General features: G+C 35.4%; 1 protein-coding gene across 5 annotated transcripts; it reads right to left on the reverse strand.

Moving 5' to 3' along the window:
- Nucleotides 1–740: 740 nt before the first annotated feature.
- Nucleotides 741–26,937, reverse strand: LOC110730907 (E3 ubiquitin-protein ligase PRT6-like). Of its 5 annotated transcripts, XM_021910733.1 has the most exons (20): nt 26,516–26,937; nt 23,207–24,316; nt 13,711–14,819; nt 13,354–13,494; nt 11,328–11,571; nt 10,527–11,228; nt 9,761–9,940; nt 9,021–9,113; nt 8,449–8,945; nt 6,915–6,966; nt 6,198–6,840; nt 4,875–5,083; nt 4,259–4,791; nt 3,427–3,531; nt 3,261–3,327; nt 2,993–3,070; nt 2,694–2,762; nt 2,480–2,582; nt 2,267–2,401; nt 741–1,036 (listed from the first exon to the last, which is right to left on the reverse strand). In XM_021910733.1, the coding sequence occupies exons 1-18, from the start codon at nt 26,582–26,584 to the stop codon at nt 2,508–2,510; spliced, it is 5,976 nt and encodes a 1,991-aa protein (XP_021766425.1). In that variant the 5' UTR covers nt 26,585–26,937; the 3' UTR covers nt 741–1,036; nt 2,267–2,401; nt 2,480–2,507. The 5 variants fall into 5 exon arrangements, with proteins under 5 accessions (XP_021766425.1, XP_021766424.1, XP_021766423.1 ...); XM_021910732.1 differs by having other exon boundaries at nt 8,449–9,113; nt 13,729–14,819; XM_021910731.1 differs by having other exon boundaries at nt 741–973; nt 8,449–9,113; nt 26,516–26,936.
- Nucleotides 26,938–27,717: the final 780 nt, after the last annotated feature.

A 27,717-nucleotide genomic window follows, 5' to 3' on the forward strand; every position in this document is an offset into this window, starting at 1 on the left:
TGGTGGTGGTGTTAGATTTTAATTATTTTTTTAAAAAGTTAGTTTTAAATTTGTTAATTAAAATTAATTAGTAATATCTTTTCTTAAATAGAATTAAAATTTAAAGTTATAATTTTAATCAATCACGTTGTGACAAGTGTATATTAAACTTAATAAGAAAAAAAATTACCTAGTCAACCAGTTGCAGGTCACTTGGGTCCATTTGAAGCAGATTGGTATAAAAGGTCGGATTATTAAAAAATAATCGAAAGGTGGGATTATTTTGGGCGGATGAGACAAAGGTCGGATTATTCCAGGTAATTTTTCCAAAAAGAAAAGGATGACAAATCATAAAAAAAGAGAATTAATTTTCATACCCAAAAGGAAATACAGACATAATAAAAACAAAAAAAAAAAACAAAAGGAGTACTAACTATGAAACTATGGATATACCTGTGGTACAAACCCTACAATACTTGGAATAATAGGACTATATGAGTGACTGACTACTGACTAACGGATGCTAGAAATTAGGACAAGGATTCTTTAAGGCCTTATTTTATTCACCTTACTCCCATAAGTTCCAGGAAAACAAGTTTTGATAAAAGTTCGTAAGGAATGATGAAATTTAATTTATAACTAAAGTAATTTTATAATAAAAACCGGACAATTTGAAATAGATATAGAAAATAAAACCCACCCTAAGGATCGAAGAGGTTAGAGACCCTGATACATGAACACATTAAAAGTTGCGACTAAAATAACATATTCAACAGCAAGCAGTTCCTTTTATGCACAATAATTTACATAGAAGCAAAGATTAACATCAATTATAAATAAACAAAATAATATTAAAAACAATGAGATAACTTTACATGGGAGCATAAAAGCTGGCATATGTAGCAAGTAATTTTTTACAACAGACCAACAATTGCATATATGAGACATTAAACCCAACATCTCTTCACTTGCTGTAATCCTAACTTCCTAAGCCCTGCCACATAGTTGAATCATCCATCAGCATCCATAAAAGTCAAGCTTACGAGTTGCATAATTACTGCATTAGACGGTGGAAAATAAAAATTACAAGTAAGCTGAAGGTCCCTGTAAAAGGAAAGACAAACGAAACAGTGACAACAAACATCTTCTAAGCTAAAAATGAAGGTTGATTGAAATATAATAAAATATTGAATACATGCAGCACCATAGTACTCAACTACTCATAGATCAAAAGTTGATACAAATTATAAAAAAAAAAAAGGATATGAGTTAGCAAAGAAAGCCATGCTCATTAGTCATTGTGCAGAAGCCTTAATAGATTGAAAAAGCACTAGTCACTACATAAAACTCCAAAATCCCAGACTAGCAGGCCATCCTCAATTACAGTCGAATCAAGCATCAAAAAGAAAAAATAAATAAAATTTCCTCCATTACAGAGTTAACTAAATATCTCAATTTGTCTAATTCAAAACTTAATACAATATTTGCGTAAACAAAATTATCCCCAGTTAGCCCAAGTTTGTGTTTTTCTTCATAAATTTTCATCACTGTTTATAGCATTTAGAGAAGTGTGACTGGGAGTGAGGGGAAAATACATACTTCCTTGCAAAATAAACAGTGATTTTATTATGTTTATTATAGGAAAATAAGTACTGTGAAGTTCGGGGAAATAAGGGCTGCCAAAGTTCAATTCACTTAAGTTTCAATTTCAGGAAAAAAAGATAAAAGTTCAGTGCCAATATGGGCTACCCAATTGCAATTCACAATTACAAGTTCATGCAAGTAAAGCCAATAGGTTACACAATACTAAGGGCTAATAAGCATGGATAAGTAAAATTCAAGTGAGGAGAACAGTCACACACTCACACACCCTTAGTTGCAGGCCATAAGCTTAAATCACACCCTATCCATAATCAGCAGTTCCTTACCATGGCAGGATAGTCCACCATCTCAATATGAGCTTAGCATACTCATTTTTATCTTCTCTCTTGAAACTAGCATTCAGTGAAGAGGGTTGCCTCATACCCCACCCCAAGGCAAGCTTATGTGTCATTTTTGCAAGAAGTAAACTAGCTCATCTTAACTAACAAACTACAACTACACCCTTTGTAGTTGTTGGACTCGAAACACTAATGATTGTTATCCCCAGAAATCATACATTAGGGCATGTGGAACAGCTGCTCCCATGAAACATAGCATATGAATACAGGCAATTACAAAAACTATTACACAAGAAAAAGAATAAACAATACAAGATACGGAAATGAAAAAAAGGGAAGAACTTTACATGATTGACCAGCACGAGGGCTCTGCAGATCAAGGGTTTGAATGTAGATAAGGACCCTGCGGAATCTTTACATCTCCTATTCTCCTACCCTTTAATGTCATGTCATGTAAAATGCTCTTGCAGAATGGAACATGTCTGATATTAATCATGAATTTCAGTAAACAAAAAATAAAATAAAATAAACATTTACACAAATCAGGATAGTAATCACACCTAGAGCTTTGAAGGACCAATTTAAGAGTTAAACCATGAAGAAGGTGCCAATTGTGGTTTGATGAAGAACTTTAGAACTCCGATCGAGGCCATGAGAAGCAACCTAAATGAAAAAGTTTTAAGTGTGCCAAAAGGTGATATTGAATTATTGTAATAAGGCATGATGGAAAACAATCAAAAATAGAGTAATATATAGTAGACTTTCATCCCTCACCATGTATGTCAAAGCTGCATAACGTTCTTCATTCAGGAACAATGGTTTGCCCCGACGCATTTCAACATCCTGCAAAATAAAAAAGTACAAAGAGTTAAGTAATGATAACCCAAAAGTTCTCTACATTGCAAATTTCTTGATTTAAAATACATACAGCTTATTACAGCCTATTTATCTGACCTAAAGAATTAACGTGCCCTAGATAACATTGGTTTAATCCAAACATCAACATAAAGTGAGTAAATGTATTCCACAAAGAGAAACTATATGCGCAACTTGAGCAAATAAATCTTCGGTACCTCTTCACCATATGCATCAAGGTAAGGTGAGGGCCAAGGAGCTTGGCGTGCATTTCTCTGAAGCAATATCATTGTTTTCTATTCACAGGGGTAAGAAACTAAGTTAGCAAAAACCTACACGGCCCCAAAAAAAAAAAAAAATTTGAGGGGGGGGGGGGGTGGTGAGGGGATAGGCATGAAGTCCATCTAAAAAGGGAGCAATTTGACAATAGGAAGACAACTATAACAAAGAATATGTACTAGCATAGAAAAGTCTTGGAACCCCTACCCTGATTAAAAGGAATACCCCAGTCCCAGCACCACAGGACGCTGCATGAGCTTGACATCCACTTTCACTATAGAGAGCAATAGTATCAGAAAGCAGCCATAACAAAACAGTTAAATATATATATCAAAACTACTGATTCAGTAAGAATGAAAAATTAATACTGGACCTGCAGCAGGACTTCCAGGCTGGAGAGCACAGTCTACCACACAATAGGCATAAAGCAGGTTCTTCTTGCACAACTTCACAATTAGGGCATCGAACTTTTATAAACCTGAATAAGAAGGCGTCAATACATTAAGATCTTTAGCATAAAGCAGACGTGAACATACACATTGGCATAAATATACAGTTGGATTCAACAGGAACAATAATTATGGTTAAAATTAAAATAAATAATTACATTAAGGCTTAATACTAATTCAACAGCTGGATTCAACCAGAGCACCAATTATGATAAAAAGTAAAATACTAGTAGATAATAGCTACATAACGACATAATACTAGCATAATAGTAATAGCAAGGAAAGAGTTGAAGATGCAGTCGTGATCACGGCAACAGTTGTTCTGTAGTAGAAGCGGCTTGTAACAGATTCTGTCAACGCGGTGTGTGAAAATTTTCACAATGATGGATTATAGCCTCGTTTACATTTGATATTAGTTTAAGTATTCTAACAACATAATATAACCAAACCTATGAGTGGTTAATTTATTTGGTAATTAGTTATGTAATTTCACATAATTAGTTATGTAATTTTGGCCAATTTTGAAAAAAAGAATAGACATATTAAGGGGGAAAACACATTCTAATGCGGCAAGTAACCACTAGATGATGGGACACAAAGCAAGAAAGACGTGATTTATGGCGGAAGTTCGAGGAGCGGCATCTCCAAAATCCATTACAGAACGACACGAATTTACTTCAATATTGTCCACGAGTATTAGTAGGCAGGGATCGTATATAAAAACAGCAAGAATAAAGCAACAAAAAGAAAGGAAACCTCTGCACAAGATCCTGATAAACAACAGGAAGACGCATCAGCTGAAATGGAACTGCTGGAGTTGAATGCAGAACACGCTGAACACATTGATCTTCAAACTCTTTAGAAAAATGATCAAACCATTTTAACATCATAGAACGTAAACCTCCATCTTTAAGAGCAATATCCAAAGGAGGAATTCCAAACATGTTGCGCAATTCATTAATCTCATCCCTATCCCCCAAATTACCAGTAGCCTCCTGACAATCAGAGATATCTAAAGATTTATCAAAGTCGCCAACCCTTGGGAGGGAAGGTGAAATTGCAGAACACTTCAGAAGTTTCCATAACAACAGACATCTTCGCAGATATGGTAAGCTTAAATTATCAATCATGTCTTTGACATGACAAGAAGGATCAACATATTTTGAAACAAAAAATTTCTTTGCAATGGCAGATTTTCCAGCTAACTTGGCAATATCAGCAACCAGGCAATCATGGAAGCCTAAATCAGTCACGTTGCATTGTGAATATGAGCAGTAAGTGAGTATAGCCTGCAGAGTTATAAAAGTATTCAGAGATGAACATGCTGAATCAACGGTTGCAGCACCTATATTATTGATTTAAGATATCTTACCTGAATGATAGAAACACCATAAAAGGTATGCACAAGAGATAAGAAACACTCTTTTGATGACAAGAATGGATAGGGCAGGCAAAATAGAATCCACATCAATGTTGAGAAAGGATCATGGATAAGAACAGGATGTGAAGCCTGGTCCCAAAATTGCATGTCAGGATATTCCATCCCCCCATTCGTATGTTTTAATAAATACAAAAGTCTCCCTGCGAAATCAAACAAATCAGAGGAAGCATGTTCACGACATAAGCTCAGTAATTTAAGAGCCAGGTTCAGAAAATGAGAGCAGTTAACTTTTCATAAAAAAATAAGAAAGCTTTAGTAAAAAGTTAAATAAATATTTTAATCAAAATACACTGTCACAAGAGACATATTGATCACATCAAGTACAATGTACGATGCCTCTCACCATCAGAAAGCGTCAATCTTTACACAGTACAACACGAATCAATAATGAAATTTCTTCAAAGTTACCAGTATCAAGAAACTTTACTTCTCCAGGGTCAATATCCTAATTGGTTCTGAGCCTACCAGCTTAAAATCAATGAAGGCAGAATCCAAGCAAAGAAGGGCCATGGGTCAGAAATAATGAGTATGCTTAACTAAAATGTAAAATTATACTACGCCACCATAAAATGGCTTGACACTTTTTTTTAAAGCAATTGAAATGTTCTAAAAAAAAATAATTACCGCATTTCTGTGCATATGACATTAATGGAACTGATGATATTAATGGAACCGTGGAAGACCCACTTATGCCACAGCCATACCTGCACCCCAACCCCCAACCCACCAAGCAGAGAGAGAGAGAGAGAGAGAGAGAGAGAGAGAGAGAGAGAGAGAGAGAGAGAGAGAGCTCCCTCTACCTCAGGGTAAAAAAGAGGTACAAAATCAAACATCCTTTTGGGAAGATCATCAATAGGATTCAAAGAAGTACTTTCTAAACTAAAAATAAGCAGAAGCCTGATATGAAACATCAAAATTAGACCTAAATCTCCAACAAGGGAAGCACAAGACTTTTAACACTTTCAAGGTTATTACCCTTTTATTTTACGACAACCTTAACTCACATGAACACACAAGACTAGGCAACATGCAAGTGCTAATTGTTCAGAAAAAGACGAGCAATGCACTCGATTCCAGATACAGTTTTATGATGTATACATAGGAAGGGGGTGGGGGGGGGGGAAGCAAATATTCACTGATAAGATATGATTGATATCAGATAAAATTCCAAAAAGACAAGGGGAATGCACTCAAGTTTTAAGATGAATACGGAAATGATGGAAATATACATAGATTTGAAAGGAAATCTCTTACCTTCTCCACTGATACCTTCCCTGTGGCCCTTACCATGGGTTAGGCCACAGCAAATGGATTCTGAAAAGAGTTGAAGACCTCTAAATCTTACAAGTAAATCAGGCAAATTTTTGCTTCTAGTACTCTGGATGATTTTCAGCAGCAATGGAAGTATAAACCCACCAGATGAGTTAAATTCATCATACAGAGAGCTTAGACCATTTCTTGCACCAAGAGAGCTCTTTCCGCAGCGAGCTGCAATTTCTGTTGAGATAAGAGAATACTTGAGAGTGGCCCACATAAGAACAGAAGGGCTCACCCTCCCCGACCTTGAAATTGTATCCTGTTTATCTGGAAAATACATTCCACTTAACAATTGAAAGACAGGTTCAAGATTAGGCCTAATCCTTCGGTTTCTCTGCATAGGCAAAGCCTTAAGCATTTCACCCCTTGAAACAGCAGAAGCTGCAGTTTGTAAAATAGACAAGGTGTATTGAAGCTGCAAGGAACCATTCTCCTTTTTTGACTCAGTCAAAGAACCAAATGGATGCACTGTAGAGATGTTGAAATTCGTAGGCTTCTCCCAAAGTTTATGAGAATCACCTGGCACAGCAGGTAGTGTAGAATTTGCAAGGCGACGACATACTGGACAGAGAAACTCACCCTGTAAAAAAGCGATAAGTGAAAGATAACAGAAATCTGGAGAAAAACAGTACAGAAGATTTTATAAAACTGTACTTGATCTGGATCAACAATATGCCCGCCTTCAAAGACCATTCTTCTTATAAGTCTGCATTACAAAATAATCAAAATAGTTGTAAATAGACCTGAGTAATAAGGTAAGCAGATGACCAGATATATAAGAGAAGAAAACTATCACCACAGAAATATACCATACTATCACCAACTATTTTCCATGAATAAAAATTGATTGTGCAATAAACAAAACATAAGGGGAAAAAATGAGTAAAGAAAGTGAACAATGAAAAGAAGTACATTTAATGCACTTCACTAATAAGTACAGGTAAAGGGGAGTTGAAATGTGAGTGTGTGCATGTGCGTGCACGCGCTCGCGCATGTGTGTGTGCGTGACCGCGAGCTCGCATGTGTGTGTGCATGTGTATTTGCTACTATAGCCAACCATTGACATATACAGATATAAAAACATGAATTCAGCACAAAATAAGGAAAAACAGCTGAAGTTGTCTCCCAATATGTATAGTAGATATAACCTTCATGGTGGCCAGGTAACACAGCTAACATACTAAGGATAGTTTTCAAACCAGATCCATAACCCCCCGTATAGTAGATATAACCTTCATGGTGGCCAGGTAACACAGCTAACATACTAAGGATTGTTTTCAAACCAGATCTATAATTCTTATCACAACCCCCCCCCCTCTCTCCCACTCTCTCTCTTCTTCAAGGATGGGAAGAGAAATCAGAGAATAAAAATTGACAACCAAAAGAAGCAAGTATGCATACATCAGTGTGTGTTTTCCTATTTTTCCTTTAAACTAGCACACTAAATTGTTTGTCACCATCTAGAGGATCACCAATATTGTATACCTCAGACAGAGAGATAGTCAATTCACTGCAGAGTAGACAGTCTATTATGAGACACCCACTGTTGTAATGACAGCGAATCAGCTATAATGGGGCAGGAGCTGAGGTCCACTTTCTCATAACATTAAGTGAGGGTTTGTCCCATCTAATGATCTGAAATTGTTAATTAAACTTGTAGCTCTAAGTGGAACTTTTCCAATTGTGCTGACATATTTTATGCTCATTGTACTAATGCCTTGAGCAACAATGGATGCTCTCATTGTAACTGTCCTAATATAAATATAATTCTCCTCTTTCTTTTTAGAGGCATCACTTTCCTAAAACAGAAGTTTCAAATTAGTTGCATCACTTTTTTTTTTGTTACCCTATCTCTCTCCTACCACATGGGTCCAAATTTTTTTTCTTCACCCTCTATCTCTCTCATCTCCAAAAGTTGCCTCGGAGTCCACAATTTGCAAAGTGATGCAGCTAAAAAAACGGAGAAAGTACAATCATATAAAGAGATTTCATGTTTTCCTTTATTAATTTTGTTGTTCTTACAAAAAAATCATTTTTAAACAGTTCTTCGGACATAAAATTTCTAAAATGTGAATAAGAAAAACACACGGCAAAAGGTAACTATGCATGAGTTAAAATGTTAACAGAAAAATGAAACAGAAGGTTAAAAAGTAATCACTCAGATAGTTGAACTGCCAGCAGAACTCACCTTTCTTTTAATGATGATAAATAACGATCAAGACATCCTTGATGAACTGCATGGCCGCAGGAGGAAACATGAATCCCATCACAACCCAAGGGGCGAAATTCACCATAAGACGAAATCTGCACATCAGGCTCCATTCTACGGGAATTGCTGTTTTGCAAAGGATCCCTAGACTCTTTTGTAAGAGAAGCTATATATTTCCCGAGCAACGAGGAGTCTCGGTAAGATGAGTTTGCAGCATCCTTACCCGAAGAGGATCCTTCACCATCCCTTATAAAACCAGAATCATGAACAACACTAACCTCTTTGTGAATAGAACAAAATAAATCTTTCTCCAATGATTCAAGGGAATATACAGCCTTATCCTTCTTCTCAGTAGATTTGCCAGGGTTTTTAATTTTTCGAAGCTCGGGAAATTGAGACTTGAGGTAATCTATAAAGGCATGAAGTTCTTCAGGGTGACCCTGAGAAGCAAACTCATCTACAGCACCTTCTACTAACTGTGCCAACAGAGAAGATGGTAAACTATCCACAGAGCTAGCATTAGCAACCATAGCCGTAGGATCTATACTCACAGATGTGGACACAGAGCTCTCCAGCCCATCAGACTGCCAGCCTTGTTCCCATGAAGGAGGACCTCTATCAACAAAGTTTACAATCCTAGATTTCTGTTATAATTTGCAAAAAAAAAAAAAAAAAAAAAAAAGGAAACCTAAGAATTAATGTTTTCACCACTATTTGGAAGATTAAAGATGACAATATCTATTACTGTTCCAGCAACCATTTTAAAAAAAAAAACAATAAAAATAAATCTAATGCAGTTGTCTAGAGATTGTCGTATTGAGAGAAAAAGGGAAATTCTCATTCATAGCCCCTTATAATTTAATAAAACATTGGACATTACATTTGATAGTGCCCTCACCCAAGAAGAGGGAAACGAATAAATAAAAATGAAACCCGCCTCTCTCTTGATATGCCCAATGTTACTGGTATAAATGTGGGGTAGGGCGGCCATGATGGTTAAAAGTCACAGCTTACAGAATTGACCCAAAAACTTGTAATGACTGTCTCTTTCTTTCTCGTGTTATAATTAAGAAGGACTTGACAGATGAACTCCAACCTCCTCAACCTCCAAAAGAAGCCAAAAGAGATAGAAGTATTTGTAATTCGTATTCCAACATGATTTTTGAACCACCCAAGCAAGCCCTTTTGTTAAAGTAAATAATTAATTTGATTTTTTTTAAAATCCCATTAAGAAACAAAAAAAAGACTTCCATTACACTTAAAGCAATATAAGAGGATGAAATCAGCATACCTGAAGCAAAATAAGAAAAGATACTGGGTTTCTAGAATTAGGATCATGACAAAGACAGCAGACATGTGTTTCTTCGGAATCTTGGGGTTCATTAGCGCCAGCATCATCTTTCTCAAAACCAGCATCAGCTGAAGACTCCATGGTTGCCAGAAATTTAGATTGCTCAGCTTTCATTTTTGCCTGCCCAGCAAACCAAGGCAAATCATATTATGAACAACCATCACAAGAAACTTTTATGGAATAGTGATACAAAAAAGTCAAGAAAGTATCTAGGTCTATACAATGATTTATCCAAGTGAAGTTTGTAACAATAAACATTAAAACTGAAAGTTGTACAAATTAAAATTGTTAATTAAACAGCTTTAGGTAAGAATCCATATTTGACAAGCTGAGACGCTGAGTTTTGTTTCCTGCACTACTTAATCACCCAATTTCAGCAATCAGCATCTTATCATGCAAAAGTACTGAAATTGAACTTTTATTGCTCCCGCCTCCCCCCCCCCCCCACATTCCCTGAATAAACTCCACAATTTTTTAAAAACGTCCCAAAACAAACTCCGCATATCTCTATCAAGTAAACCTTTCCCTTTCTTACACATCAGATCATCAACCACTTCCTTGTCTCCCTCCCAACAATTTCTCTTGCATTTAACCTCTCTCTGACCATAACCAAAGTTAGTTCATGATTAACTTCATCTCAGTGCCAAACCAAAAGAAAAGTCAAGTTTATTTAAGGGAAAAAGGAAGTAGAGACATGATATCTTACCAATATGGCAGCTTGTTGTTCTTTGGCTTTCATCTTCCTCTTCTCAGCATCAGAAGCTGAATTGCTCATTGTGTCGTCAGCTTTGTTAACAATTTCAGGAGCAAACTGCTGAAGTTTTGATACGCATTTAGAGTCTAGGTCAGCAAATTTTTTCAGCAGAATTTCTACAAGGGAAGAAATTTTGAAGTTCCCTGCTTCTATTGAGCTGCCCATGTTTTCTTTCCTGTGCATCCTCATCAACAAGACCAGAAGTGACAGTAAACTCTGATAACTAGATCCACCATGCAAAGCCACTTCAATTTCCTCAGTTGCAACATCTACTAACAGACTGCACTCCCCACAATGAGTAGATTGATGGCCAGAATTTCTCTCTAGAGAACAAATATCCAGTGCTAGAGAAAGCAAGTGCAGAGCAGTTATAAGTACTCCATCAGGAGCACGTGATTCTGTTGATCTATCCGTAAAGACAGCATAAGCGAGGACAGCCCGAATGACCTGGAGAATAGTCGTGCAGGTAGCTACTCTAGCTATTCCAATCAATGGTTGATAAATATTGGTCCACTTAGGCAATTGAGCACTAAGGGCAGAAACCCCACAAAAACGAGAGTATCTTTCCTCAGCAACCTGCAAGTCTCTAGGATTCCAACATGGATGGTACAGATCTAATTCTTTCCAATATGGCATTCGCAGAGAGTACTTTCCCTAAAATACATAGATGATAGATTATGAGCAAGGATGCATCAAATATCTAGACACAAAACAGAAATAGAAAGGGGAAAAGAACAGGAAGAAAAGGCAAACCTGATTTAATCCTGATGGATTAGAGTAATGAGCAATTCTATCTAAGACCCCCTGTAATTGATCCAGTTTCGATAGGTCCTTAGGTAGAGACTTCACAAGTTCACTGTGAGTAGCATCACCAGTTGCAAGCTTGCAAACCAGTTCTCTTTGCAGACTCTGAGATGCCGTCAGTCCACAAAATCGCCTCTCTTTGACTAGTTGAATTATTAGGGTAAGCAACTCTTGCATTAAAACAGGCTCATACCTGCAAATGGCAGTAAAAAGTAAGCCAATTTGATATATAAGATAAGACAAGCATCATTATTAAGCAAAAAGGCATGGGAATAAAACAAGCCTAAACTGAAGCAAAAGACCAGGTGGAGTCATACATGATGTCAGTCCAGAAAAATAAAGGATTTAGAAGTTAAGAGGTACTGGTATAAAATACAAATAAATGTGCTAATTTGAATTATCACTGCAGTAACTCTTTTGAAAGCCTTAGTGACACTCAAATAAAGGCTAAGACAGACAACGAACAAAACACTTATTCTAACAAGGTTGAAAAGAGTATTGAACAAGCAATAAATTAACTCAAGATTACAATGGCTTAAATCAAATGTCTCACAGAAATATCCTTCCAGAGGTTATACAATAGGTTGGTCTGACACCTTTAGAATTAAGGGTCTACCAGAACAGAGAAAAAAAAAAAGATCCAGCCGTACAGGTAATAATGCGCACATATATGACTAGCTTCCCTCACTCTGCCCAGGCAGAAGCCTCAACATTGGTGTTCAGTAACGACAAATTATGGCAACACAGAATAACAAATTTCACTCAACATGTTTTGTTTCTTCATAATAACTTATATGGTATAAACAAGACAAGTACTATCCTATTTATGGTCATATTCATTTGAATTAAGGGAGCATAAGCAGGAGCTAAAAGTTTTGCTCAAGATCGGTCTGTTCAGTAACTATTGTGCTCAATTTCAAATCATAAACATCTCCTTAATTAATTGAGTTGAGATCACAAATGAGCTTAGTTCCTAAACAAGCTTTGTTTAGAAAAAAGTATTATTCATAAACAAATATTGTGTTTCAAAGCCTCAAAAGTTACTTAAAACATAAATACAATATTCAGGTTTTTATTTCTATTTATAAAAAGATCTTTATCCTACCGCTCATTTGTTTTTGAAAAATTTCCTTTGATGCCTATATATTATGGAAAAACAGATCTACATATGATTATATCTAAAAATGGTTGTAGTATAATCATTCAATTTTATTTTATTTTGAAAACAAACGAACTCTCTTAACGATAATAACCAAGCTATTTCATGAGCATTAACAAACGAATAGTTCATGAACGCATATAAAAACAAGTTGTTCATGAACATATATAAATAAGTAATTCTTAGTTCGTAGGGTCCCAGACCAAAGAAGGCAAAGTTAGCCTACAAGCATACAAGCGCCGCTATTAGACGAGCTTCAAAACATCAGTGCATTTACTAGATTAACGAACATAAATAAGATTTAGCTGAACTCAAGTTGTTCACTAAGAGTTTTGAGACTAGCTCTCAGCTCATTTACACCCCCATGTTAACAGAGAATCAGATAATCCATAAACACTAATATAGTTTGTCAACACAAAGACCAATTTTTTGTTTACTAGATAAATGAACATCAAGATTTAGCTGAACTCGGCTGTTCACTAAGAGTTTGAGCTCTCAGCTCATTTTTACAAATACATATATGACAAAAGGGGTACGCAAGCAATTGCACCAAAGGTCATATAATAGTAGCAGGATTAGCCACACAGGTTTCGTTCTTTTCACCTGAAATCACCTTGTCTGGAATTACCTAGGTTCTAAAATTATTTCCTGAAACTTTATTTCTCAGATGAAATGAAAAAGGCCTTTATCATTTAGTTGTATTGAAGAATCACTAGGCATAAAGGGACAATCAAAAAGCACAAGTTCATTACCATATCCAAAGAAGTGCTTCAGAATATAAAAATAATCTCTGTGAGGTTTGAGGAGATGACATACTCACTAGAACGCTTGAGATCCAAGGCAAGGTAATTGGACAATTGAAACCGTTCTAAGATTCTTCTTACATATAGATCAGCTGGAGCAAGTGCAGCACATAGCTGCAGCAAAAATAGATCAAGCTCTAGCTCATGATCAGACCTGCAAACAAAGAAGGGAATTTTTGACAAACAAATGAGCAAGCAGTGGCAACACACAATTCCTTTATATACATGCACAATACTTGTCTGCCCATATGCTGATATGCATACACTCTCACAGCCTTACCCAACAACTTGTGCAAGGAAACACCATATCAAGAATTAATGTATAGTGTTAGATAGGTTGATAATTATTAATCCGTACATATAAACATACCAGCGAATAGAACGATACCAGTTGAAACACAATATTGCAGCATCACCATTTTTCCTCCACATACCAGCACGAACTTGGGAACAAAAGACCCTGCTTTGCAGTGGATGCTCCATCATGAATGAAGAAAATCCATAGGGATGACAGCCTCTAAGTAATTTTCGGAAGAAATCAAGGTGATCAGATGATAAAGGATTCAGATAACTGAAGTCACCCTTATCTGTCAGTACAAATTCACCATAATAGTGCCTAAGAGCCTCCTTCAAAATTAAAGATAGTAATCCATGCAAGGGCATATGTAATGATATCTCTTGTGAACTTACATCATAATCAATATCTGGCCAATCAGATAAACTCAACAAAGACAAGGCATCTTTTTCAGCAGATGTTCCTGATTCCATAGTACTCGCATCCTTTTCAATATCCCCAATTTCCATTGGACAGGCACTTGTCACTGAGGAGCCGTCAGATGGACCTGAAATGTATGTTCCCCTCTTGACACTCAACAAGGCTTCCTTGAACGCTGATAATTTGCAACATGAAATGTCACTACTAACATGAGATACAACATTACTTCCTGCCAACCAACCATCAATAGCCTTTGTTGATTCACATGTCAACTGCAAGACAGCAGGTATGACTACAAAATTACAAGTAACATCAAACTTCTGTGATGAAGATTCTGATGTACTATTGTCAGCAGCTGAGCTGCATATGGAGCTTTCTTCAGAAAGTCTACCAACTTTAGCATGTCTCTGACTATATCCATCATCAGTATCTAATTTCTCTTTCTCAACAGAAGCCTCCTTATCCATATCTTCACTATGAGCAGCAGAGAAAGCACTCTTCACTAGAAGCAAATGGATGCTAGCAATAGAGTTGCACACAATAAAAGGCAGGTGTGTATTTTCAGGATCTTCTTCAATGTGGATGCTAGTCTCTCGCTTTTGAGGGTTCATGCCTTGCACTAAAGACAAAATCTGCAACCAAACTTTGACAATGTCTGGTCGTTCATGTGTCACATACTTGGCTACCACAGAATGACTAACAACAAATTTTATGTCTTCCATCACACGGCTACATGTATCAAACACACCAACCCACTTGTTAAACTGCATAAGATTTCCAAACACATGAGAACGCAAATGTAAAGCAATGTCTACTAGCTGGTTTTTTTAAAAAAAATATATAACATTCCTCAAGAAAATGAAGAAAATGAAAGATGCAAAACATTCAGGCAACTGAGCAAAAAAAACCCATTACTACATAAGAAAAGCCATATGCTCACCCAGCTAAACAAAACCTCGTCCTTCAAAGACGGTGATTCCAGGCATATTTTTCCTTTCTTCTACTATCTAATTTTTTTTCCTCTAGATCTTTATATCTTCTTCTTATCAGCCTTTTTTCTTCTCCTTAACTTTTCAGTTGGATTGTGGGAACACTCCCTGTGCACGCCCTTTCCGATTCTTTCCTCTCTTCTGTTTTCCAGTTTTTTCTTCTTTTCTGCTTACTTTCCTACCTCTACTTCTATTGGTATATTTTACTACCTTTTTTTGTCCTACTCGCTTTCCGTTTATGGTTATTGCTTTTTTAAGTTCTACCCACTTTACTTCATTCCATTGTTGGCACACTACTTTTACCATCATAACTATCTCACACCTCAATAATTACACCTTTTCAAACTCTCTCTCTTACTTTATCTTACACTAAACCACCTTTTTACACCCTCTCTTAGACCCTATTCACTTTATCTTGAATAAAATATATGCAAGAAAAAATTTCACTTCAGGAAAAATTGTTCATTTCAATATAGCAAGGAAAATTTCTATTCAGCAAAAAGAAGGTGAAGTGAACGGGGCTTTACTTTTCTTACATTCATCATCTTTTTTACATTCTCTTTCTTACTGTATCTTACACCCGCCCAATCTTCAGTCTCTTACTTTTTCTAACGACCACTCATCATTTTCATATGTTTTTTAAACTACGTATCTACAGTTAATTAGTCAAACAAAATAATCAAGAGGTTATACATTTTTTCTTTTCTACTCTGCCCCTACTCCTTTTCTTCTCCGCCATTTATACCAGGAAATAATATACATACCCACCTGTCAAAACACCTATTTTAAATTTAACCACCCCTTTTTTTTTTAATTTTAAATTATCACCCACAATTAAGGAAAAATTGCTTTAAATAATCCCAACTTTCCCCCATTCGCCCAAAATAATCCCAACTTTCGATTATTTTTTAATAATCCGAACTTTAATATGAATTTGCTTCTAATAGTCCCAATTGACCGGTAACCTATTGATTAGGTAAAAAAAAAATTAAAAGTTTAAGTTACACGTGTCACCACGTAATTGGCCAATTATAAGTTTAAAAATTAACACTTAATTAACTATTTTAAAAAATAATCAATACAAATTAATTTCAAAATAATAAATTAAAAAAAAAAAAACAACACAAAATTAACCCCACCCACCAACCACCTAACACCAACCCAGCCACCTCCACCACCCTTCCTGAGCCACCATAACTACCTCAACTGAAATCTCATCCTTCTCTATCCTCACTCGCCATAACTACCAATCAGAACCTTATCCTTTTCTATCCTCACTCGCCTGCCACAACCTGAACCGCAACCTACCTCAACTGAACCAAAACCACCCACACCCAAAACCCTAATTACCACCTAAACCGAAAGCCGCTAATGGTCTGCTTTTGAAGAAAGAGATAAGAGGTGGAGCCGATCTTTGAAATCAGATTTTTCTGGGACGGGAAAAGGGTTTTGATTTGGGTGGCGTGGGTGGATGGTTCAGGGGAGGGGGATCAGTACGGGGGGAACTGGGCGGCTGGGCAAGGCCGGAGGCGGGGGTTGCCGGGTCGGGTTGGCAAAGTAGGCGTCGGGGAGGGTGGTTGAGTTGGTGGGGTGGTTTTTCTTTAATTAATTACTTTTTTTTTCTTACAACTTTTTTTTTTAATTGTTTTATAATTTTTATAATTTTATTTTTATTTTTTTGTCCACTCATGTTTCGACACGAACACATATTAAGAAACTTGTTATAAAAAGTTTGAAGACTTGCTAGGACCATTAGAAGCAAATTCATATCAAAGTTTGGATTATTACAAAAATAATCTAAATTTTGGGATTATTTTGGGCAAATGAGGCAAAGTTGGTATTATTCTTGTCCATTTTTCCTATAATTAAAAATGCTAGATTTCAACACCCTTTGCCAAACCCCCCGCTTATTAATTTTCCACCCCTTTTCACCTTTATTTCCACGAATTCTTCTTAATCAATACTATATACTAAAAGACACACCATTGATGACATGTGTCATCTCTTGGTGTGTCCTTAGTTATTTTTATTATTTTTTTTATTTAAAAAAAACTACTTATTAAGAAAACAAATCATTTATAAAAAAAAATTATTTTTGTATACATACTCCATATTAATGAAGTAATTTTTGTATACATATTCCATATTAATGTGGTATCTATTATTATGAATACAAATAGAATTCAAAAATCTTTTTAAAAAAGTTTTGGCAACTACAAACCCAAAAATATATTCTTAAAATAATTTATAACGTATTTTTCAACAAGAAAAAAGATTGCTTGGATTTTTAGCCTACTTTTGTTTTAGTTGTGTATTAGAAACTCATGCAAATACAAATCAACCTATCACATACTTTTATTATTTCTCGACTAATATATGATTATAATTCTTATCAATCAATAATATATAACTACATATAATTATAGGTTACCGTGCATGGCACGGGATCTAACCTAGTTCACTACTAAATCCCTACTTTAACCTCCATTGAATTCATACAACCTCTTGTCAATTCCTTTGATCTCCCTTCCATTAATGAAATTGTTCTCTCTTTCTCTCAACTAACCTAATATGGGGAGAAATTAATCTCATCAAAATCATAGAAAGGTCGAAGAATAAAAGCGCTAAAACAAAGGTTTTTTTTTTTTTGAAAAAGTGGGAGAAATAGGAAGAGTGAGATTTTGGGTTGTGAAAGTACGGATTTTTCAAGGAAATTTGTGTGCAGTTGAAGTGGAAGCAAGAGAGATGAGAAATTAGGACATCAATAATCAGTCGTTGCATTATCAGCACAAGCGGCGACATAAATTTGGGGTGGAGGGCGGCAACGATGGTGGCAATGGGTGGCTCATTGGAAGCACGCAGGGGAGTTCACATTCATTGTCTGAGAATCATGTGCGATCCAATCATTAGGTTAATTGTTGTTGAATATGTGGTGAATTGCTCCTTTAATTGCTTAACTGTTGAGTGAAGTAGTTAATTTGAGTGGTAGGAGAAATTAAGGTTTATGTAAATGAAATTGAAGATTTCTTAAAGTTGAAATATTATTGCAAAGAAATCATATTTATATAAGGTTCTATACATTTAATCAGTGTTTATTAGTTTATTAGCCATTTTGTTGTTGTAAATCGTAGAAAAAGGAAGGGTAGTTATAAAAGTGGGACCCACGGCTGAAAACATGACCGGAATCCAACAACATGTGATGAAATCTAAGTTTTTCTCATTTAAGCGGTGGTATTTTAAAATGCATCAAAAAAGGATGGTTAAATCAAAAGAAGGTATTTTGAGGGGTGGTAAGATACAAAATTTTCTTTATATTAGCTTAAATTTTATAATTCAACTTTCTTCCTATTTATTATGATGAATGAAGAATCCAACACATCTTCTACAATTCATTAGATTTGATTCCGGCTAGGAACCACGACATAGAAAAAGATAATTTGGCATTGTAGACATTGTGTTGATTGACAAAGGGAGGAGCACATCTATTAAAGCAACTCTTGGTAGAAGCCTAGAAGGTTTCAGAAATGTGGCTAATTACCCTAGGTGTATTCTAGGCATGTGAGGGAGGAGGTGAAATGACTGAAATCCTTTATGTTATCAAATGGCTAACGACTTAAGCTAAAGTTAATTTTTAATAATGCCAAAATATAATAAACTTGATGTTGATGACATTTGATAAGGAAGAGGTGGATTGCGTAACATTGAACTTGGTAAGGGTAGCTCGGGTCAAATAAGTTGCAAACCCGTTGGATGTAAAGGGGCCTACGGCCATTTTTCTTGTTACTAATCCCAAATATACATTGATACGAAGAAAAAAAAAAACAATGGCATCTTTAGGGTATGTGATAACCACATTAAATAAAAATGGCAATTTGGTAGTTTTGCATTTAATGCAGCTACTTTTGATAGTTTTGAAGTGATAGAAAAAACAAACAACAATATGGTGAATGGTCCCAAATTAAAGCCAATAAGTACGCATGGGTTAAGAAATTCTCTCCAATTAAAAATAGATGACACTAAAACCAACTTAAGGAGCAAAATCAGAGGGCAACAAATGGATGTAAAAGTTTAAACAACAAATGGTATAATTAGATAGTCCAAAAAGATATTGTGAACTTCGGCTTAATGTTAGAGGACATTATATTACTTCCAAAGGTCAAAAATGCTTGAGAGAAGAAAGACTTTAGAACAAAAGAGGAATTGGCCAAATAAAGTGTAGGGGAATAAAGTAGCAACCTTTAATTGAGAATATATATAACAATAGCTCTCTTTAGAACGTGATGAGTAAGGATAAAAGTAATCCGATTAACACCAAACCGAATTAGATTTTTTTTTTTTTTAAAAAAAAAAAAATAACAGTTTGGCTTCATATTGGAAAGTTTAAAAGTTTTGGATTTTCAGTTTTGGCCAAACCGAATTTTAGGCCAAAATACGTAAGCTCATCTCACCCTTTCACATAGACCCTTCATGCCTTTAATATATATAAACTAAAAACAACCCTAGCCCCCATACTTAGCTACTCTCTCCTCTATTTGCTACTCTACTTCCTCTCTCTTCTAGTCTTCTCCCACTATTTTTTCCATTTGATCTCATGCAACTTCTATCTCCTCTCTCATTATCTGCTCTAGATTAAGCAACTATTGAGCTCCTCTCTCTCTCTCTCTCTCTGAACTTCAATTTGAACGGATTAGTCAACATAGGTGCCTATGACTTTGTTCTTCATTAAGTTCATCAATTTCTCCACCTACACGCCATGTTTCAAAGGGTTCTTTATGATGAAATAGAGGTGAATGTAAGGAAGCAAGCAACAAGCCAACAAAATCTTTGGGTTTTTTTTATGTAATTTGTATGTCAAAATTATTGTTCAAAGAATTAATGCCATAAAAAATAATGTTAAGATTATTTGTCAAATTATGTATTGTTAATATGTCTTCAAAATCATATAATTTACTTGTTAATGTCGCAAACCTATAATTAGGCTAAAAAAATATGATTTTCGAATGGATTTAATTTCTGTATAAGAACTTCGGTGCGATTTGGATTTGGATTGAAAAATCTAGAACTGAAATATTTCAGTTTGGGCCATAAATCAAACCAAAAACCGAACTTTCACCCCTTATGATGACGAGATTCACAATCAAAGACAATTGTAAAATCTTACGATTACTAGATTTGTAACATCACTCATCACTCTTGATCAATTACAAAACAAAAGAATCCTTTGAGAACATAAGCAAAATACTTCCAAGTGGACAAATGAAGGGTGGGGAACCTCTCTTTTGCATTATACCTGATTAGTCTGAGGAAAAAAAAAAAAAGCACCTATGGAATGTGATTATGAAGCCCTAGATTAAGAAAAGGAGGCTACTTCTAAGACTTTTGCAATGGGGAAAGAGCACAGCAATTCAGCACACAAGCCTACATAAGCATTAATAAAAGATGGGATTTTCAACTTCAATCTCTACATGTGATTGGTTACATTCTAAATCTAGAGAAATATTGATAATCCAAAACAATAAGTTTTTAAGGAAGTATTAGGAATTGTATGATTGCATTACAAGGTTGATTTCGAATCTTGAAACTCAAGACAAGAAACTTACATATTTAAAATTATATGCATTTATAAATGTCGTCGGTCCTTTTGGTCATCATATGGCAATTAGGCAAAGGAATACCAAATTAACATGTAACAAGCTTATAAATATGTAATAAAGATTGAAATACAATCTTAAAAAATTACTTTTTTTTTTTTGGAACGGATCTTAAAAAATTACTTTAAAATTAACAATATTTTAATTTCAAAAGTAAAGTGGTGGTCTTGATTTGGATCTCCTACTTTATAACCCCCTTTAGCCTCACTTGTAGTGCTTCTGTCTCCTAGAGGAACTTAGCGTTTTTTAACTTGTAAGTTGTAAGTAGTTTTAAATTTTAATAATTTAATTTACAAAATTACATTATCTTATTACTTTATTAGATGATTTAACTAAGAAAAAATTGTTTTTAATAATCCCACCTTTTGCCAATTCGCTATTAATACACATTACTCTCTTCGTCCCTTAATACAAAGCCTCATTTTCTTTTTGGAAAAACCAAAATACAATGCCTCTTTCTATTTAAAAGTTGTATTTTTTTTACATTATTACCCTCTTTTTATGAGTTGTCATTTTTTTCCTTTACTGTTTTGTAATTTAAACATCAATTTTCAACACTTCCTCTCTCTATCTCTTCAATTATCCACAACTACTTTTTCTTTCTCTCTATAACCCCACATGCACATATGTACTTTTAACCATTAGCTTTAAAGAATTTACAACTTTATTAATTCCCACGCAAAAACCAAAAGAGGTTTTGTATTAGGGGGCGGAGGAAGTATTATTTAATAATCCCACCTTTATAGGCCATTCTCTTTTATTGGTCCTAACCCTTGGTAACCAGTTTTGATAGATAAATATGTTAAGTGTCACTTTGCAATTGGTTGAAAAGTTAAATTAAAAAATAGAACAAAAAATTAAAAATAAAACAAAAACTTTAAAAAAAAACAAAAAGAAAAATTAAACAAACCCACCCTAATCCCAAACCCCTCCCCTACGCCGCGAACCCCCCTTCCTTTCCCATGTACCCTCGCCGTGACCACTAACCTAACAAAAAATCCACCCCCTCCATTCCACCACCACGAAACAGCCTCCCCTCTTTTTCCCACACCTCGTTTTGTGGTTTTTTCATGGTGGGGGAAAGGAGGGGGACTGTTTCGTGGTGGGAAAAGGGAAGCAGTGGGTTTTTCATTAGGGTTTAGGCATGGTATAAAAATGTGGCCGGTACGTCGCGATTTGGCCGGTTGTACCGAATTTCAAGCCTACCGATCCGAGTTTTGCCGCTTTGACACGGTGTTTTTAAAAACGTCGAGATTTTAGCTGATTCAACCGATACAAAGTAAATTTCGCCCGCATTGACCAATTTTATCTCCCAGCTCGTTAATTTCCAATGAATTTCTTGCTTTATAAAGAATGAAATGGGAAAAAATGATAAAACAATGGAGAAAGCTCCATTAGAATCAAAAGAGTTCTTTGCTAAACTCGAACAAGAGAAAGAAAAGAGATCTGACTTTTTTTATTTTAAAAAAATCCATAAGTGGGGGTAGATGGGGATAGTGGGGCAGTTTTTTTTTTTCAACCAAAAAAAAAAAAAAAAACCTAAACATCCCCACGTGGAGGTACTTAGCCAAGTTTTTAACTTTACTTCTTTTTTCTTTTTTTTTTTTTTGTTGAATAGGCATTTAACTTTACTTTGTACAAATGTGTACTACTTTTAACTTACTGTAATACTTCTTTCAATTTATGTTTAGTGAAATTCGACTGTTATTTAGGCTAAAAAGTTTAAACTATATTGATTAATTATAAAATTTAAATATAAAATAAAATCCTAAAATATAGTTTTTAGTTTAAATAAATTTTAAACAAAATTCTGCCGCTACAACCGCGACCTAGCCTGCGACTAATGCATCAATTCCGTTACCGTGATACCGCGACCATTTCCGCGAACGCGACCGATACCGTGTTTTTATTCTATGGGTTTAGGTGGTCGTGGTGGGGGTAAGGAGGAAAGGAAGGGGGTGAAACGGCAATGGAAGTGGGAGGTGGGGAGAGGGTGCTGCCGGAGGAGAGATGGCGGTGGGGGTTGGCTTGAGGTTATTTTCTGTTTTTTTTTTTTAACATCGTTTTTTATTTTTTAAATAATTTTTATGACCAATCACGTAGTAACACATGTAATTTAAATCAAAATAAAAAAAAATTACCCAATTTACAAGTTACTTGTCACAAAGGACCGGTAGAATAGAATACCACATAAAGGTAGGATTATTAGATATTAATTAAAAGGTGGATTATTCATAGCAAACCGACCAAAGGTGGAATTATTAAAAGCAATTTTCCCTTTAACTAATAAGATTTACTACTATTGGCACAAGATAATACTAAATGGATCATATCCTAATAAGCTTTCAATATTTAATTCCCCCTGTCCCCAAAACTAAAGAGTTTGAATCTAATTATACCAAAAAGCTGGCATGTTCATTATTCTACACTAAACAAACCAGGCTCATATCACGTTGCATATAAACGCAAAAAAAAACAGCACAGAATTTTAATAAACTAAAAGCAAATTACCTGAAACTGACCATCTTCTCCACAGCAAGAAAAGAGAATTTCACCTAGACATTCCAGAAGCATAGCCAAAAGATTTCGTTCTTTAACAAGGTATGGTATTAGTGTTGGCACAGTTAAAATTTGCACAGAAAATGTTGATATTAGAGGGTATTTCTTAAGAACATTATCACTCGATGTCCTTAGAACCTCAGCCACAGGAGCAGGGTAATAATCAACGAATGCCTTAGCAAACTCAAGCTTAAATATGGGTTCAGCCAGAAGTTTCAATAGCAACTCATGCAACATCTTTGTGGCATCATCACCTAAGAACCTCTCAGCTCTTGCCAACATATTTAGTAAATCAACTGTGTCACACAACCTCTTAGAAACAAAACTCAGCAAACTTTCACTTTGATTGCAAAAATCAAGAAGCATCTCCACCACAACATAGGAAAACGCATTAGCTACTATTCTTGGCTCGGTGTCATGTTTGGTGACTGAATCCCCTCTCAACATGTTTTCAACAACTGATAACTTACCTTTCCAACACCTGAGAAGAAGATCTAATACTGGTCCAACTGAATTACCAATCTCATCTGGGAGAGGTTGTATTTGTTCTGCACCTTTGTGCTTTGAACAGAAGCCCTCTCGTTTCCAGGCAGTCTCATCACCACAATCACAGCAACCCCCTCCAGTATATATGATTGAATAGTCATGATTCTCGTGATTTCCATTCTGGAAACATGGAACGCAGATTGCACAAGTTGGATCATGCTCACATGTTTTACACCGAAATGCTAGATCATTCCTCCCCCAAACAGAACCACACACACCACGCTGACCAACATTCAAACTAGCCAGGTTTTTCAAAGCAATACTCGGTTCATGTTCAAACATCAACCACTTAAGCCAAATCATGCTTTCATTATAGACATCTTTCAAATTAGGATGACCCAGAGCCTTCTTAGACCCAAATTTCTTTTGACCAACCACTCCTTCAATATCTGTGTCTGTAGGCAAAATGGCTGAGACTATATCAGGCAACAGATGCTTGTTGAATTTTATGAAACGAATCAAACCAGACTGAAGATCTTTAAGATAATCCTCAGGAACTCCAATTACTGCCAGTCTCTGTCACAGAAGACAATAAAAATTTTAAAGAATGCGAAATCAAGATGAATGTACAAAAATACATGACCAGAAGTTATTTGTGAGCAATTGTGTGCAAGTAATTGTGCCAGAGATAATTTGATGTTTTATTTTAAACAGAGCTGAAAGTGTCACAATAGCACATCTTTCTTGGGTGTGAAATAGTAGTTCAATTGATGTTCTTCACATTTGAAGAGCACGAGCAGATATTAGCTTAGGCATAGGTTTGCAAGTGGCTCATTAAACCTTTGACACTCGGCGTTTGTGGATCATTATTGAGTGTTGTGCCAATGGCTTGATATAGAGAGACTCAAAGAGCAAGAATTTCATGTTGACACTCAGGGCCTCATGAGATAGAGTTGTCTTTTTGGTTTCTCTGAAGTTCTCATGCATCAAAGACTTTCTCGCCAAAGTGCCGCCCCTTTGACTCTTTCCTGATCCTCTTTAAGGTAAAATTACTACATTATCACTTAGGGATACAACATATATATTTTTTATAAATGGTATTATGGAGACACCTTCAACGCAATAAGGGTTAGGTAATTCCCATCTCCGCTAGGGCAGGAACCTTGTGAGAGGCACTGATGCAACAAAAAGATATTTCCACTGCAGATTTCATATCGTTTTTAAGAAAATGGTACAGATTGTCAAATCGACAACCTAAAAAAGAGACTCTAAATATTTCCACCACGTGTAAGACAAACCTTCTCCGCATGCAGGAGACATTTAAAAATTGACAATCCCTCATCAGCAAAAAAAATAAAATAAAAAATAAAATTTTAAAAAAATCAGAGCCAAAACTCCTTCGAAATGCATAACTCATATTTTTTATTGACAATTGATATCACTTCTGAACATTATCAATAATACGATAACAGAATTACTGTGTGAACTTCAAACTCCTTTTTTTTTTTTTTTGGTTACTTATGCAGACTCTTGTTTCTAGGAAAGTTGGTACAACAAAATAGTAAGAAAGAGCAAAAAGATGGGCGGGTGAAAAAAGGATGGATATAGTAAGAGATAGTGAGTGGAAAGATGCAAATACTATCAGCTAAAATGGTAAAATTTTGCTAATAAAAGCAAAAAGACCCCAAAATGGAAAGTGGTAGAATACGACAACAAAAAAAAAAAAAAAGGACAAGGGGAGTACAAGATTACAATGTTTCTTATCGTCATGGCCCACAGCTCCATAAAGATCATTTAACCAAAGCTCATACTACATTGAACTGACCTACAACTTATCCAACCCATTTCAAAATTCCTAACATCTCCAAGCTCCACCCCATTCTAATTACAAATTTAGCTTTAATACCCACATAGAGCTTTTGCATCTATTGTGTAGGACATTAAAGTGTGTCAAACATGACTATCATATCAAATTTTGCATTTTTTTTGGTCCAAAATAAGACTGCAAGTGTCCATGCAAGGTATGTGTCTAACAAACCTAAGAAAGTAAGAATCAATCCCAAGATTCTATCTAAAATGCACGAGAAGAAACATGCACTGAAAAGCACCAAAATTTCGCCACAAGATAAACTGCAGCATCATTTCAGTAGAAATAGCCTCAGTATTGTCAATACATATGGTTATATTACAGCCAATCATAGTACATTAAACAACCCGACCGTGTTTCATTCTAAAATCTCACTACAACATCATAGAGTGTCAAAATGTTAGATCATGTTCGTAAGCAAGTGCACGATTACAATCAGCCCAACATATCAACTACACCGCCTTTATTTCCTTATTGATACAACCAAACTCCGACTTATGTCGTGTCGAGTAAGGAATATTAATGGCAACTATTTAAGCAAGCTACAAATACTTCCATAATGTCAACAAATGTCAGTGAAACTGAAAGCCACAACCTTTGACGCCAATAAATGACGGTTCAGCACGATACTTGCAGCCAGCAAAACAGCTAAAAATATGCTAATTGATTATAAAATCACTCTTCAAATTTGATAATAATTTAACTTCAGATTCCATAATTAATTAAATTAGGTATGACTGAGTATAGAATTATTCCAAAATGTTATTTAATAATTTCAAATTAAAAAAAAAAAAAAAAAAAACCCAAAGTCTGACCAAAAAGCACAACATTATCATACCATTTACCAAAAAAAAATGAATTATTGAAACAATTCATCCAATATTCAATCAATAATTAAACCACAATACCTGAATAATCCGATGACGAGGAGAAAGAGACGGAGACGATGAAGACGGCGAAGGCGAATCGTTGTCCATTTTGAGAAGCTTAAGTAGCCAATCAACACAGCGACAACAGTTGCCGGATCGACAAGTTTCGGAGCCGTCACTACCCAGTATTGATGATTGCTTTTACTTCAAACATCCAATTTCCGACCAGATTCGCCGGTGACAGAGTTTGTCGCCGACAACAACAACAACCGTATGCGGTGGTTGTAGTAAAAATGAAGATGAATTGATAATGATGATGTTGATGTTGTTGATGATGATATTTTGAAGGTTAGAGAAATAAGGAAAGAGAGAAATGTTTGTGGGAGTTGAACGAATCTACGTTTTCGGGTTATCATGGATTTTTATATTTGTGGGTTGTGGTGGGTTGGTTTGGGTCATTCTAGTAGGATTTTTGTACTGTAGGTTTTAGAGAGTTAAAAATACGCATATTAATGGATAATCTCTCTTAAGTCTAAATCCTGATTTATAATGTGAATACGGTACATTATATCAATCTTCTCTCGTGGCTAAAATCCTCTAGAATTTAGAATGTACATGCGGGGCCGTTTCTGAGATTTCGGAGGCTCATGGGCGAAAGAATTAATCGGGGCCCTATTATATTTAGACATTTTTTGGTTAATATAGAAGAGGTATTAAGAGTATTCGAACTGCTGACTTAGGAGTACAACAAGTACTCACAAACCATTCCTTACCACCAAGCTACAAAGATATTGATCTTAACAAAAGCATCTCTAAACTTAATATAATTGTACTCTTAGACTTAAAGATGGAAATGAGGCCCTTTCTATCCTAGGGCCCTAGGCGGGTGCCTCGGCTGCCCTGGGTCAGCGACGGGCCTGTGTACATGCACTTTGTATAAGGATTTTTTGTTATTTATTTGAATTTGATACTCAGTTTTTGTTTTTCAATAAGGTGTGAGATTATCAATATTTAACATTGTTTGTCCATTTTTGCATTTATGTGAAGCGGCCCACTAATATTTATTAGAATACTAATAAAGATATATATACTAGAGGTTGAAGTTAATACCTGATTTAAATTGTAACCACACCGTGTTTATCTTCGATCAGTCAGCGCTAAAATATAATCTATAATGTACATTAATTGTGTTTAAGGATTTTGTTATTTATGAGACTGGATCTTTTAAATCTATCGGTTTT

The sequence above is a fragment of the Chenopodium quinoa genome, unplaced genomic scaffold, assembly GCF_001683475.1.
Source record: "Chenopodium quinoa cultivar QQ74 unplaced genomic scaffold, ASM168347v1, whole genome shotgun sequence".
Taxonomy (NCBI): Eukaryota; Viridiplantae; Streptophyta; class Magnoliopsida; order Caryophyllales; family Amaranthaceae; genus Chenopodium; species Chenopodium quinoa.